The sequence below is a fragment of the Erigeron canadensis genome, chromosome 1 (assembly GCF_010389155.1).
Source record: "Erigeron canadensis isolate Cc75 chromosome 1, C_canadensis_v1, whole genome shotgun sequence".
Classification (NCBI taxonomy): Eukaryota; Viridiplantae; Streptophyta; class Magnoliopsida; order Asterales; family Asteraceae; genus Erigeron; species Erigeron canadensis.
The window spans coordinates 57,257,966-57,274,814 of record NC_057761.1 but is presented as its reverse complement, the minus strand read 5'-3'; the positions used below and the strand labels follow the sequence as shown (position 1 = coordinate 57,274,814).

The following is a 16,849-nucleotide window of genomic DNA, read 5'->3' as shown; positions in this document are numbered from 1 at the left end:
GGACATTGATTGTGATTTGTTTGTTTAATTATTGCTGTACTTAGCTAGATGATAGCAAGGTACTTGCTTTTAAATGATAACAAGTAGCTAGCATCAGATATGTTCGGCATGCATCTTGATTTCTTCACCACATTATATTCTACTAAATCATCTCATATATATATATATATATATATATATGTTTTTATATGATTGTTACACAACAATCAAAATATTTATAAAAGATATATTATATCCCAAATGGGAAACTTTCTAGTTCTAGAAATATATATATATGTGTGTACAATTTGTCCCAAAACTAAATGTTAGCTTTAGGTAAGACGCAAGCAATCATGCCAGATAATTTTTCTTTTGTAAGTATTTACCACAGACTTAAAATAAATTGATAGATTCGGGTTACATACAATAAGGGCCAAAACTCAAAAAATGTGTGTGACTTAGCCTGCCCTTTTTGTTTATAAAACTAATTTCTTAATAAAGTATATCTTGTTTACATTCATTGTTTTTGACAGCTACACTAAAAGAAAAATGCCCTTAGGACAAAAACACATATTTAGATTAATAGTTACCATTAAAGATATAGAAAGTAGGCATATAAAGACGACGTTGATTGGTGACAAAGACATGTTCTGTCGTAATTAAAAAGAGTATGATGTTGGTTTTAAAAAAAATTCGGGCATATAAAGAGTGTGTGAAATAATTTATGTCATGAATCAATGATCAATTTGCATGTAGCTTAGAGTTTTTTATAGAATATTTGTTGACAAAGTAGCTAAAGTTAGCTTGTAGTTTATAAACGTTAAAAATATAACCTTTAAATGGTAAAATATAATTAGTTACAGGGTATTTATGCTGTTTAGATTTCCATTGGCAACAAGCTACATTCAGAACCTAAATAGCTAATTCTTTTAAAGTTTATGAAAACCATAAAGTTATTAAAAAAAAGTTAATAGTCAAACCATTGACTCACAGACGCTTTGGGCCTGCCTCTAGCCCACAGGCTGTGGGTGCAAATGCAATAGCCAATAGTTGGGCTCCCAAAACATATTAGTAGACCACTACAGTCAATGAGTCAAATATAACACTTCTTTAAATACTATATGTTTATTTTTAGAAAACGTTTAAGCCTCAAAATTTGGTGTTAGTCGTATATCTAATGTTCAACAAATCAATCGCTGGTCCATTATCGTTCTCCATAAGTACTAACCTGTTTCATGAAAATCATGAGATGATATATAATTATAGAAATCCTTAATTAGCATGAGCTATATTAGTCCTAACTTTTAGTATCTCCTGCAAAATCCGGGCCGTATATCAGTTGAAACCTATGAGTATTAGAAGCCTGGTCGAACTCGGTCCTTACTGGGCCTGTTCATATGGTTTCCTTTTTCTTAAGCCCGTTCATATGGTTTCCCTTTTTACTCACAAGCCCACCCTTAAATTTCAAAATAAGAGTACAACTGTTTTAATTTTTAAACAAGATAACTATAAGTCTATAACTCCTAAACTGAAATTAGCAAAACCTTAAGGAAAATATATCAAAAAGTCTTCTATGGGAAAGGTTTATATATGGTAATTTAATTAAAAGTCAAGCAGTACAAATCGTAAAATTTAAATTTTCCGATATCCATTGACTTTTTCTTAGTACACATTCAAATGTTGAATTTCCTCTGACCGTGGGTAAACTTGAATCTCTTTTATATGAAATGCTATTCATTACCCTGACGTCTATGAAGCCGTGTTGTTGCTTTATCCTGCATAAACAATAGTTTTGCTGATGGTAATTGTTTGTGACGCACGAAGATGAACCGATGTTAAAGTTTCAAATGTCATTTATCTACATGCCAATATGAAAATACAATAAAAGGACTTGGATTAAGAAAGAGGTTTAATGAGGTGACTGTAAGATCTAAAAAAGACTTCCATCTAGTTAGATGATACGAGTAAATTTAGTATTTTATTGACTTTTCAAAAAGTAGATAACTTTGGTTTTCAAAAATTTCAAAACTATACGCTATTTAGATTCTGATGTAGCTTGTGGCCAATGGAAAATATAGGCTATGTTTGTCACAAACTTTTTAAGAGCTTTTCAGGAGCCTTGTCTTTTCATTTTAAGCTAAAAGTTCCTAAATATTAGCTTTGTTCGGATGCAATTAGATTTAGCTTTTATTTGAAAGAAAATGCCCCAAAATAAAACGCTAGTTGAAGTAAAGTTTCAGAAGCTTTAGCTTTTCGCTGAAGCTTTACTCTTTAAAAGTTACACAAATTCATCTTAAAGTTGCAGCTACAACTATCATCTCAAACACTTTTAAAAATTAAGAGCTACAACTTACAGCTCCAAATAAATGCTATAACTTACAGCTGCTACAAGCTCCAGCTACCAGCTACAACTAATTTTGCCAAACATACCCATAAATTACATAGGAGGCGGTGTAGCAGGCGACTTGGGGCATCTTACTGTTCTTTTTCAAAAACATAAGTTAAATAAATTTTTGTATGCATTAATCAACTAATGTAAATCTGTGTCAATTTTACTCTACGGCCTGCAAATTTTTCAGATTAACTTTTTTTCCCCCCTAAATTGGTTTACTACAAAACGATAACAGACCTTATTCATTGAATCGAAAGGCTAGTTATAGTACAAAAGTATGGAATACCAATTGATTCATGTTCCCTTCATTGATATTCTAGTACTATATATGAAGGTTTTGAGACAAGGTTTTAAGGAACAAAGTACCAAGAAAGATCCGAATTCATAGAAATACCATATTGGGAAATCTGGGATTGGATGGAATACCTAATATATGTTGTACTATAGTATAATAAGTATCTTAACCATTGTACTCTTAACATATAAACTTAATAGGCATGCAGTGAAGTAGTGAACAAGAAATAATACCTACTATATGTATTGTGCTATTTAGAGTTAGTATGCTATATGTACTTGGTAAATATGCTAGGTCCGATGATGGAGAACTTTATATATAGCCAGCGGCGGAACTTGAACGACAATACCGGAGGGGTCAATTTTTTTTGAGGTTTTAGGTTTTCTCTTTTTTCTACATTTATGTTTTGTTTCTGAGGGGTAAAAACACATAAAAACTTTTATTTATTCTTTAAATAATATATAATTGCTAAATATGATTCAAAATTTTGGAGGGACCATAACCCCTTTTGGTCCTTCTTATCTTCCGTATATAGCTTTCATTTGATATGGTAACGTAAACCTTGTAATTATAACAACTCTACAAAACAACGATGGGCTTATAGAAAACAGAGTAGATAGAGTAATTCCATTTACATTTTTTCTTTGTTTTTGGGCTAGATTATCCACATGTGGCGAATGAAAATGCAGGCGTGATCCACAAATGAAAGACCGGGACAGATGAACATGAGATATTTATAAGTTTAAGAGTTCTTTCTTAATTGGTTGAAAACAAATATTTTTTAGTATGGGTCAAAACGGGCTGGTTACCCTTTAACCATTCTACATTTTCCAAATCGAAGAGTAACTTGATATTTAGTGTAATAGTTTTGTTCATGAAAAACATTATTAATAGAGTCATGAGATACTCTGGTCAAGCCGCATATATCCGAGTCAAAATGACTCGTGATTCTGGGGGTAACTTAACAAGATAAACGTCCCATGTATACCCATTTTCTTGAGGAGTACCTAGTGCTACTTTTACATTGTTAATATTCATGAAAGTTGAAGTTGATTAGAGAATATGTTCATTGTGTTACAAAATTCAAAATAGACCAGAAAAGATCATGGTCCTGGAAGAAATATCTCGTACCATCTGTCAATGAGAGAACCTTGATCTGATGGTTTGATAGATAAGCAAAATTAAATTTTAGGCACACACATTATTTCTTTTCTCTCTGCCAATTTCCAAAACTTTATGTGACAACTACTAATAGTTTATTATTAGTGGGTTGTGATTCCTGAGGTGAAGCGTTCATGAATTTTATGTTAAAATATATGGGACTTGTTTGTCAGACCATGCCTTTTGACCTTAAAATAAAGGCTTCAATGGAAAAGACTTTCATGCCATACCCCCCTCATATGTCATACCTCAGTTTTACTACTAAAAAACTACGAGTTATATATTGTAATATTATTATATTATAATTAAAAGGGATGAGTACATGTGTTTTGCAAGTAAAATGAACCTAGTTGAATTAATGTTCGTTCTGGTTTCTATATAGTATATGTTATGTTAAGCCTTGTATGGATCCACATTGACTAGTTGACATGGACGCAAATGTCAACGATATACAATCCATCGATCTATGAAAGGAGTATGAGGGATGGGAGATGCAATGGATGAGTCTTTAATTACTTCTATATGCGGGTTGAGAGACTGTCAGATTGACTAGTTAACATTATTTGTATCATTATTTCCATGATCATATATATTAAAGGTATTTATTATTGTAAAAACTATATTTATTAATTTACTTTTAGAATATCAGAGAAAAACAAAAATGATAAAATTAAACCTCAGCTCCCTCTGATGGTACGAAATTAGGCTGACAAGGGAACAAGTAGGGGTAATATGATGTTAAGGAAGATCTTGTGAAATATCATGTTATTTTGGACCACATCCAGGTTGCTTCCCAAAAGGGATTCCTCCCCAGGTATTAGATTCATTTCACTAGTCCTTTCTCTAATTTGCCATTTCCATTTAATTTGTTAAATTAGATATATATATATATTACTCATTACTTCAAGTCCACCACTTGACACATCATTACAATCTCTTACGACTTTTTACTTACTATCTACACTGATTTTCCGGTACTGAAATTAATATTTGTAACTTTATTACCTAGTCTTGCAAACAAAAAAAAATGATATTTTTAATTAAATATACAAGGGTTAAGCATACCGAAATGTAAGTAACTAAGCATGAAATGTTATAATGTTCATGAAATTTTAAAAACTTTGTTGTATGTACAAACTTAGTAAAAAAAAAAAAATTCAAATTATGTAATTAACTATGTACAATGTTATTTGATTTAAACATTTTTATTAAGTTTGTACATACAATAAATTTTATGCTTATTTACTTATATTTCGGTGTATTTATCCCAAATTCCCAATATACAATATTATGTAATAAATAGGACTTTCTCATGACAGAAATAGTAGTCAAGGCCTAAAAAACAAGAAGATATAGGAACCATCTCAATCATCACCATTTGGCATACTAGTGATCGTTGTAAAGTATGGCTCCATATATATTAATTATTACTAAACTTTAAAGTCGTTTCATAACAAAAAAAAGATAAAATAACATACATTGCTCGAGTTATAAGAAATCACAATAAACATAATAAGCCGAATACTGGTGAGGTAGTACTTATAAATGACTACTAGTGCTAAAAGAAGTCATTGGGTTGATAGTCTCGTGGCACAAAAATCCTTTCAATAAAAGTTTGTTCTCAGAAGACCCAGATTCAAGATCAAAGAAAGCAAGAGGTTTTACTTTTATTAATCGTTGTGTCTTTTGGCAGATTAATATAGGGTTTTTCCTTCTATAAGGTATTGGGTGAGAGAGCTCGATCTTTAACATAGACCCAGATAAGACAACATAATTTAGACCATCGTTTTAATGTTCAATCCACATCTGTAAAAAAATAATAATAATAAATAAAAAAAATGCAGGAACAACATATTTGACCTTTTGATGAATATACCTTAATGTCTATAGCAATATAGCATCGTTGATGTTGGTGACCGAAAGCAATCCATGGAAAATAATACTCAAAATTATTTTGCTATCTGCAGCTTATAACAAGGATATCATTAAATCATTCTAATAACCTCAATTATCTGTAGCGGTGATCGATGACTTCAAATATATGTCACCCTGTTTTATGGCTAAGTGCCTAAGTTGCATACAACCATGTGAAAAATTAATGAGCCCAAGATAACTCAAACAAAAAATACATTTTCCATATACACTTTTTTTAACAGCCCATATACGTTTTAATTTTACTCGTATTTTATCTTGAAAATAATACAATAAACAAAAATTGTATACTTCTTAAATATATTAATGTGGTTGAAATTGCTTCAAATCACTTTTCTTTTTCTTTTTTTATAAGTAAATAGAGCTAACTATTATCTAGTACGAGTAGTAAGTAAGAAAAATTGTGAACATATAATAATTAATTTTGTTACAAATAAGATAAAGATGCAGAAATTGGTCAATGAGTAACCAATCAATCGATGATGGGACCATCTGATTGTCGCTCAAAAGGCAATGCCGTGACCAATTAGAACTTATAGCGTGATAGGCGTCTTTTAAGAGAACCCACTTCAACCCAGTTTCATTTATAATAGAACTACGATTATGTCATCTAAATATTTTTTATGCAATTTTTTAAACAGAAGTGGTTCAGAAAATCAACATTTGATCAAAATCTTCATTAAGATCTTAGACAATTTATTAATTAAAGAGTTATTATTCAACTTATAAGTAGAATCTTGTCGTAAAATATATATAGATCGTACATAGTAGATAGATAATAAATATAGAAGTGTTCAAAGATGTATATATCATGTATGTTTGCAACATTATCATGGAGAAATTTATTTCATATGTATAATGTTAATTTAATCATTATAATAACAATCTATATACTAGTTTCTTTCATCAATCATCCCTCTTCCCTCAATATAACTAAGAGGGGATATAAAAATACTTATGTGACACCCTCATTTAGTATAGGAAAAATTACATAAAAAGGTATTTAACTTTGTTTATAAGTAAATAAAAGATATCTAACTTTTTCTTGATCAATAAAAGGTATTCAACTTTCTAAAAATTAAAAATAAAACCTTTTTTATTGAATTTCAAACTATCACTTGACACAATAATTTGAAGTGTTACTAATTGTTTATAGAAACATAAAATCATGAAATTTTATGTTTTTTTTTCTATATAAAGACATACATTAACAACAAAATACTAATTAATTTATAACTTTGGCACCATGATACTAGTTAATCTATTTTCAACATCTTTTATATATGGTTGTCAATGTATGATATTGTGAAACGATAACTTGTCACTAATTAAGTAATTAAATATGTTATCTCGCGTATTACGCAGGACAATAATCTAGTATATTATATAAAAATCTAGTATATTATATAAAACAGAGTATATAAATATAAATATAAATCTATATCTATATCTATATCTATCTATATCTATATACATAATAAAACAATGGTTATTATGACTTTTTAAAGTCATCCACCTCAAATTAAAATTATCTCTAAACATGCCACATAGGATTTATCCTACGTGACACCTCCATATTTTTTTCACACTAATAGATTTTCATTAAATAATATAATATATATATACATATATTTTAAATATGGCATATAGAAAAAGCATATATATATATAATTTATATTTAAATAAATCAAACATATATAAAAAATCACGACTAACATTGCATGACATTTTTTAACTTTTTTATTTTAACTATAAACACTTCATAATTCATGACTCATAATCCATGATATTTTATTATCTATTCTTTCTTCTTTTTTTTTTCATTTTCTATTTACTATATACACTTCATAATCAAACTATACATATATTATGTTTCACAGTTTTTTTCGTTGTTAATTTATCATAATTATGGAGTATTTTTCAATTGGTTTTTAATTTATAAAGTTATTCTTAATAATCTATCTATACATATATTATGTTTCACAGTTTTCTTTGTTGTTAATTTATCATAATCATGAAGTATTTTTTAATTGGTTTTTAATTTATAAAGTTATTCTTCTGTCGTATACCAATCTATATATATATATATATATATATATATTAAAACAGTAAAAATCATAGCCTTTTAAACCCTTCTTTCAGCCTAAAGCTAGCTTTAAACATTGCCACATAGGATTGTATCCTACGTGGCATCTCCATACTTTGTTTACAATATTTATCTTATAACCTCTATTTATTCTCAAACCAATATAATTTATTTTATTAAATATAACATAAAATATTAAATCAAAACTATATACACAAAATTAAAAAAAAAAACTCAAAACCCATATTAAGATATAAGAAGCCGTCCAATACATCTATTAATTTGGCAATGATATTTGACATAAATAATATTATTTATTAAAATATATACAACTTTGAAGACTATATCAAATTTTAAAATTTATTTAAAAATATTATTAGGTTATACACGACCAAACAATTTTGTTGTTTCTCCTTCGTTCTCTTGGCTGAAACCTTAACCAAAATAGGTTATTCTAGCCACAAAAAAATGTCTATTTTATAATGATAAAAGTAGTTATTTTGAGTTTTACGAATGAATTTCTTGATTGTTAGAGATAAAATACTTTATTTCCTAATTGTATTTAGGATTACTTTTTCCCGTCACTACATAAGGTTTTTTCTTCATCTTTTCAGCATAACTGAAAGCAAAAACTATAATGATTTTCTCTTATTTATCTTATTAATTTTTTACTTATTCGTATTGTATTTATGTGTATTTTATATGACTAAATTTTTGTCATGTTTAGTTTTTTTACTTTGTATATTTTATTTCGTTTGATGAATATATATATATCATGCTACATTATCGATTTACGTTTGATTTGTTGATGATATCAAAATATCTTAGGTTAAATGTTGGTGTGTAATCACTATAGTAGGTTTACTGTGATATCGACATGTCATAAAAGACAAAAGATGACCATAGTAATCCAGAAATTAATCATTAACTATAACATAATCAATTTCAACATAATAAGCCTATAGAATAGCTATTTATTAATACATAAAATAACCTTTTTAACTAGCCGCGCATCAGGCGGGGTAAAATATCTAGTATAATATATATGTTTATGTTTTTACTATATAAGGTTACATTTTCAAACCTCCTAATAAAGAAGCACCATCAAGCCCACCAAATAAGTAACCCGATAAAACAAAAAAAAGAAACATTAATTAATGCTCGCAAAGTAAAATATATGTGAATCCTTTCTTGGTCCCATGCAACTATACAATATAACTCATGCATAAATTTTCCAAAATTTGACAAATATACTTTTGTCATACATGATTTTGTACATATTCTCAAGCTACCTATAAATAATTAATGCACCCTTGACCATCTAGAAGTGAAGATGACACTTTAACGGGTAAGAAAAAGTCAACATAAGCAAGAACATACATTAAAATCCAACTAAGATAACATTAATTTCCTAATTTTTGTGTTTCTTTTAGTTAATTATACTCACTCTAGCCGCCTTGACTTATTGCAACATTATTTCAATATCAACGCATGATGCAATATATAATTGACAGACACATATATATAGTAGCACAAATAACGTGATCGATCGAAAGGATGCATTCTTTAGGTACAACTAGCAGCTAGTAACATGATGATAATATAATCATACTATAAAAATAAGAGCCACGTTAAAAGTTACACAAGAAAATGTGTAAAACCAAACACAATGTTAGAAAACAACTTTAATTTGCATTGGTTTATAATTAAGTAACCATCAAGTACAGATAGATCAACAATACAAACACCAATAAACTGCTCTCAAAAGTCTGATCACTCTTGAACTTCCACTAGCTAGAATTAATTGAATTAAAACCAAAAGCACCCTGCCTGCCTGCCTGCCTGCCTTTTCAAATCATAATTACCTATAGCTAGCTAGCTAGCTCGTCATCATGATCATGCTGCATCTAGCAGCTTGTCTTAATTAATTACATCAAATTTTGAATAATCTATAGCTAGCTAGCTAGCTAATCAGTAATAGTAGGAACACATTCCTTTCTGAAAGTGTGTTGTCTTGGTTTCATCAGTAGTAGTAGTAGTACCATCATGATTGAACAAGTAGTAGCTGCTGCTCAAGTTCATCATCAGTTGCTTATTCACTTCCATTGCAAGCAGATCATTATTAGCACTATTATTATTACTATTTAATATTATGGGACCTACATTGTGGTGGTTATTCTTGATCATGTACTCATGATTTTGCTTGTGATAATCCATCATGAAACTAGTAGCTGCAGGGGTATGATGATCATCTCCAAGAACATGATGATGATGATCAAGAAGGGTAGTAGTTATCAGGTCATGATTCTCTTGCTTGATCTGATTTGGCTGGTGATGAAGACCTTCAGAGGAAGTAGAGCAACTTGTACTGGGAGTTCCAAACATGAGCATTCCTTCTAACTTCATGTTATGATACTGTTCTGTTTGCATTGGACTATGATGATTATTATATAGGGAGTTATGATCATCATTAACACTACCTATGTTGTTGTTGTTGTTGGTCATCATCAAACTGTTAATTACATGATGAGATGATGAATGTGGTGATGAAAGATCATTGATGATCACATTGTTAACATGATGATCATCATCATGAACTAAAATCGAGTTGGCATTACTAGTAGTGTTGTGATCAACATTCATGAAGTTGTTAGTGGGGGAGAAAGTAGTAGTAGTAGTAGTGTAAAATGATGATGATGATGATGAAGTGTTCAAGAATTGATGATGAGGAGATGATGTATTATTATTATTGAGATCATCATATTGATGTGGTAATAATAATGGTGGTTGTAAGGAGGACATAGTAGATGGAAAGAAATTAGTTTGATGTTTTTCTTGAACAAGAGTTGTGGATGGAAACATAGTCAAGAGCTTCTTCTTGAGCTTGGTGTTCCAGTAATTCTTGATATCATTGTCAGTCCTTCCTGGTAGCTGAGCTGCTATTACTGACCATCTGCACCGTAATACTACATTTTAGGTAACACTTGAAATTTACATCTAATTACTTAATTAGTAACTAACCTTTCCATAAATAATACCGTAAAACATCCAATTGGCTGGCTCAATAAATAAATAAAGGGGTTTGCTAAATACAGCCCTTAGGCCTGTGTTTAAGGTGCATAAATTATTTGTACATTTACCATGAAAATCAAGGGTGGACTTTTAATACGGAAGGTACAAATTGTTTTATGCACGTTAAATACAGCCCTTAGGGCTGTATTTAGCATTCCCATAAATAAATACTCCATTATATATACATACACCATATATAGTTGTCAAGACTTTGTCGAATCTTTTTAATTAATTACCAAAGTTGTATTAATCAATCATTTTCTATTAGCTGGCACAATCTTACTATCTTTTCTTTCTCTATCGATCTTAATTTCTCTACGTCTATCACATAAACACATGTTCGTATATAATCTTCAAATTTTACACATTGTGTTTGACCTACATATATCAGTAATATATATATAATTGATGATTGACGTACCGGCTACCAATGGTAGCATACAAGCTGCAAATGATCCTATCTTCATCATCAGAAAATTCACCATGTCGAATATTGGGCCTCAGATAGTTTAGCCATCTTAACCTGCAACTCTTCCCACACCTTTTAAGACCTGCAGTACGTAGCTAGTAATTCACATATACATATATATATATATATATAGTTGTTGTTTTCCTTATTTTTGTAAATTATTAATATACAAAAGTTGTTGTCACACTAGCTACATGAAACAATGAAGAAGCTAGAAGGTTAAATTAAAATACCAGCTTTTTGAGGGAGAGCAATCCAGTTACCACCAGTACCAAACTTGTCAATGAATTCTTTAAGCTTTGCGTCTTCCTCAGGAGACCATGGCCCTTTCTTCACATTTGCTTTGTCACAACAAGGGGCTCTTCCCATGTCTCTCTTATAATTATTAATGCTAGCTTAACTATATATGTATCTCACTGCTTATTTTTATTTGGATTCTTTTTTTTTTTCTTTCTTTCCAGAAGAAGTAGTCTCTCTCTATCTATCTATCTATATATATATCTCTCTCTTTGGACAAAATATGTTTGGTGGGTATGCTAGTTGGCTTTTTATGGAGGGAGAGACTTTCTTTTGGTTTATCAAAATATTGTATAATACTATACACAGGGAACACAAGTCAAACTCAAACAGAGAGATTGGCTTATTAAACTTTTGAGTATATTATATTATTAATTAATATACGAGTAACAATAATTACATTTATATTTCATTTCCAATAAAGCTCAACAAATGATTTCTGTACTCCAGTTACGTTTGCTTATTGCGACATCTTTCCCTAACTTTATTCATCCATCTGGTCATTTTTCTTAATTTTTCAAACTTAATTGTAGACTTCTTTACTTCCGTACTGTTACATTTATCCTACTCTTAAATTTTTTTGAAAAATAAAAAACACATACGAGTATTTATCATTTCTTCCATAGTTCCACGTAATAATGATTTTCTTTCTTATACCAAAATGAACAATATAATGCCATTTACTTTAATAGACAAAGTATCATTAAATGCCAACTCGCGCGTCATTTATTACTCTCATTCCTAAAATTAATGACCCACTTTTGATTAAAGATTTTCGACCCATAAGTCTCATCGGGTGTCAATACAAAATTATCGCCAAAGTCCTTGCAGATAGGTTACAAAGTGTCATTTCCTCGATTACTAGTGAAGCTCAAACTGCCTATATCAAAGATAGACAAATCATTGACGGTTCTCTTATGGTCAATGAGATTTTTCGATACCATTGATTGGAACTTTATTATCTCTATTATGGAACAAATGGGGTTCTCAAAAAAAAAAAAAAATGGCTAAATTGGATTGAGGGTTGTCTTCATTCGGGTTAAACGGGGTCTTCATCAAGGCGACCCCTTTCCCCGTTTCTCTTTATCATTGGTATGGAAGCATTAAATGTGGTTTTTATGGAAGCAAAAAATAAAAACATTTTTCCTGGTATCTCGGTTGGTAAAAACTTGTATCTTAATCACCTTGTAAAATCATTTTCTAGCATCTTGCTAGTTGTTAATGAATATCTGTTGTTAAAAAAAAAAAGAGTATCATTAAATGCACGTATAATGTCTCAGTATTTCTAGGATTTGAACCTATAAATAGTGGGTTCAAGTTTTATGACGAAGAATGTAATAAACTATGAGTGAAAATATGTGTAATAATTTTCCTTCTAACATAAATATCACCCATTATTAGAAGACATACCATGCTAGAACAATTGATTGACCGATCAATACAAAAGCGATCGACTAGAAAGTGCTATATGTATTAAAATAAAATTCTTAAGCGAGAGATGATGTACGTACGTGAACCTAATAACCGTTATATACTAGCTAGCTAGAATTGTGTTAACGACAACTCATAAGGTTGTTAGTCAAAATTAATATGGCGTATTAATATTTATACCTGCTTGTTGTTAAAAAATTCAAGGATAACTTTTAATATATATATAATATATTAGTTTTTTATATGTAATAAGTTGTTAGTAACAATTTATAATTTAGACTGTCATTAGTAACAACCTTCATATATATATATATATATATATATATTATAGAAAAGTATTAATAATAAAACATTAGCAAGGAGCTAGAACACAAAGTACAAAGAATAAGCAAAAGCTATTACTATATAGAAATACTAACATAATCACATCCTAGAAATAAACGTATCATATGTTCATGTGATGAGAGAAAGATATTCACGTGTTGCGGCGTTGATGGAGGTGGTGGCGGCGGTGGTATTGTAATGGCAACGGCGTTGGTGGTGGCGAGCGGTGGTAGCGGCAGTTGTAGCGGCGGAGATTGGTGGTGGTGGTGGCGCTGATGAGTAACGGAAGTTATTGATCTAATGTGACTATGATGTATAGTACATCATGCATTATAATGTGTATATTGTTGAAACTTAAAGTCAATAATGAAAATCAAAACTTGTTTTGCTTTATAATATTATAATAATGTGATCATTAATAGTTTATAAATTTTCATTAAAATTCAGTTCTAAATTAAAAAGATTGTTTTTCTTTAAACATTATAAGAAAAAAAAAAGTATGGCAGTGATAATATCAGGTTAATAAAGTATGGAAACTTCTAATTACATATTTAATACTATTCCTTGTTGTATACGATTTCTATCTTAATTTAAAAAACCACAAAATAAATTGTGATTGACTTTAACACGAATATATAATGTTTGTGGTGGTTAACAGAAATTTTCCTATGTGTAATTTCCAAGCCATATATCTACCTTCGAATAACTTCTTCCTAAAGAACACAAAGTCTAAGTGACTAAGCCATCAAATAACAACTTGATGGCTATACAATAGACACATCTCTCAATTGTCGCACTTTCTAGAACATATGCTAATTATATTGCTTAACAAAATACAAAAGGTTATTTTTAATGTATAGCATATATAGCGTCTTACTGGAGGCTTGATATTATGGGGACGAATCTTAAGGAATTTATAAAGGTGATATATATATAAAACACTACATAATGTTCATATATAATTTAAACTTTAGATATGAAATGGGACTTGAACCCGCACCCATCAAATTACGATAATATAAACTTTAGAAGAAAAAACATAGGGCTCAAATGATTAATTCGTTTTTAGGAAAAAAAATCATTAAAATATTATTATGTGAGAGATTCTCCATCTGAACTTAGCAGGGGTCAACCTTATATATATTTACTATATATTAGGCATGTGGACGGATCAAAACCCGCTCCGTTCTAGCAACACAACAAAATCGAATCCGTGACCCAGCCCGTTATGTGAATAGATTCGTTCACATATATACGAATAAATCAGGTTATACTTAATAATAACTATATTCATATGTGAAAAGTTTTCACGTATATATAGACAATGTATCCTGAAATTTTGAAAAACAGAGTGCAGCTTCATATATGGTAATGTATCTCTTTTATTTAACTTTGAACAATGAGACTCTACATTATGAAGCATATTACTATCTAAGAGCGAGACCTTACAATTACATTCTTTTCCATATAAGTAGCAAGCATTTCAGAAAAAGAAAAACTCATAAACTCATTATTTTAAATAGTTAAAACTCTAAACCTGTAATCTATATCTATAATACCTAATAAAGCAAATGTCAATTTTTTCTTTTAAACTTTTAAGCCTTTGAATTACCAATTATGTTCTCAGAGCCGGTTCAAGCTTTTTTGTGGCCTTAAACGAGATCGATTTTAGAGGCCTAGTTTATTTATTGGTATATAAAGTAAAACAAACAAAGAAAAAAAAAGATAACTGTTACAGTGAAGGACCACATACTCGTCTACTGGTCACCTAGTCTGCTAACTGCTGCCTCTTACTAGTCACCAAAACACTTGCTTGACCCACTAATACAATAAAGCCGGCTTTGTATGTCCTAACTCTAATAACTATCGGCTATCACTATCCATTAATTCATTGAATGTCCCAAAATACCCTTATCCCTAACTTAGCATTATCTCACACACACAACATAAAACACAAACATTCTCTACAGTTTTCACCATCATACATTCACCTACACAACCATCCTCTTCACTCAACCGACGACAGTTCATTTAACTGTCACTTTTAAAAGATGTCGTCACAACATGCAGGTATTCTTCTAATAAAACTAAAAATACATCAACCAGGACATCATTTGTAATTTATAATATTCTAATTACGAGGAACGGCGTCATTGTATACACAATCAACAAAGATATACTATGTATTAAAAAATGGGGCGGCATAATAAAGAAACCAACCTCTATAATTGAGAGAATCTCATAATATAAACTTGAATTTGTTTATTCTTATGCTATATATAAAATTAATTTTCTCCAATTTGTTTATTGAAAACGATTGATCTTCTAAAATAATAATTTAAAAATTCTTTTAACTATTAGATAAAAACATATAAATAAAATTAGAGCGAAGGAAATTAGTAAAATTCACGTATTACATTTAATAATTTTAAAAGAATTTTTAAGCTAACTTTTATAAAAATAAATCATTTTCTTTTGTTTATTATTCAATATTAACTATGCATACTATAACTGTTTTGCACGGTAAATTAGTGTATATGAGAAAAAGGTGGAAATAAAAACCCACTTAATAGTCAGCATCGTGAATAATGTTGCTGAGTATGAAGTTAATAGTATAATATAACATCAAGTCGGATATTTAACAAAAGGATAATTTAGTATCTTGTTATATTATCATTTCGTGTTACTAATTGTTCTTGAGTACGGGATAAATGAAAAAATTGGAATGTGCATCTGATATCTAAAGCCAACTAAGAGATAATCATGACGGGGTATCGGGAGTCGGGACAATTTAGAGGAATTTTATCAGATTTGGGGTTATAGATAGGAGTGTGCTTATCCAGACCCGAACCGAACTGAAATAATTTTATAATTAAAAGTATTATTATACGTTGGTTTATTAATGGGGATCAGATCAGATTTGGGTAATAATTTATTCCAAAGGGTTTCACGATAAGATATTCCATGTGATTTGGGTCGGGTTCGGGTGATAGTTTTGTTATTGGGTTTGAGTTTTTTAGTATCTGCCTCAAATACGATTCGATTATTACCATTCTTATTTTAGAGCCGACTAAGAAAAGATCATTAAGCTTATTTTTCATTTTATGAATGTACTTCTTAATATCAATCTAGTTACATCTATATAATTTTAAAAAGTAAGAACAAACTATTTTGCTAGCTTATATCACAATTTATACTCGTAACTTGAATGAACTCGAGAAGAATATAACCTTAGAGGATGATTTTATCTCATAGATTCATTGTATTTTTACATCTATTTTTTCAGTTCATAGATTAGGTCTAGGAATCATTAGACACAATTTAAAAATCCAAGATTTGATTGACCATTTACCATCATCGTATACGGAGTATTAATCCGTAAAACTTAAAAGTTTGGCACACAACACTTTG

The 16,849-nt window shown here is 29.7% G+C and overlaps 1 protein-coding gene across 1 annotated transcript; it reads right to left on the bottom strand.

Annotated features, from left to right (window-relative positions):
- Nucleotides 1–9,613: 9,613 nt before the first annotated feature.
- LOC122585351 (transcription factor RAX3-like) lies at nucleotides 9,614–11,878 on the bottom strand. The gene is made up of 3 exons (XM_043757478.1): nucleotides 11,620–11,878; nucleotides 11,339–11,468; nucleotides 9,614–10,798 (listed from the first exon to the last, which is right to left on the bottom strand). Exons 1-3 carry the CDS (start codon nucleotides 11,753–11,755, stop codon nucleotides 9,817–9,819), a joined length of 1,248 nt encoding a protein of 415 aa, XP_043613413.1. The 5' UTR covers nucleotides 11,756–11,878; the 3' UTR covers nucleotides 9,614–9,816.
- Between the last annotated feature and the right edge of the window lie 4,971 nt (nucleotides 11,879–16,849).

What these genes read in the sequence shown, in the direction of transcription:
- LOC122585351 (XM_043757478.1), bottom strand. Translation starts at nt 11,755, where the DNA reads ATGGGAAGAGCCCCTTGTTGTGACAAAGCAAATGTGAAGAAAGGGCCA. An exon ending in TGCTCTCCCTCAAAAAGCTG is followed by an intron (nt 11,469 to 11,619) that starts GTATTTTAATTT and finishes TACGTACTGCAG; the next exon opens with GTCTTAAAAGGTGTGGGAAG. An exon ending in TATGCTACCATTGGTAGCCG is followed by an intron (nt 10,799 to 11,338) that starts GTACGTCAATCA and finishes ATTACGGTGCAG; the next exon opens with ATGGTCAGTAATAGCAGCTC.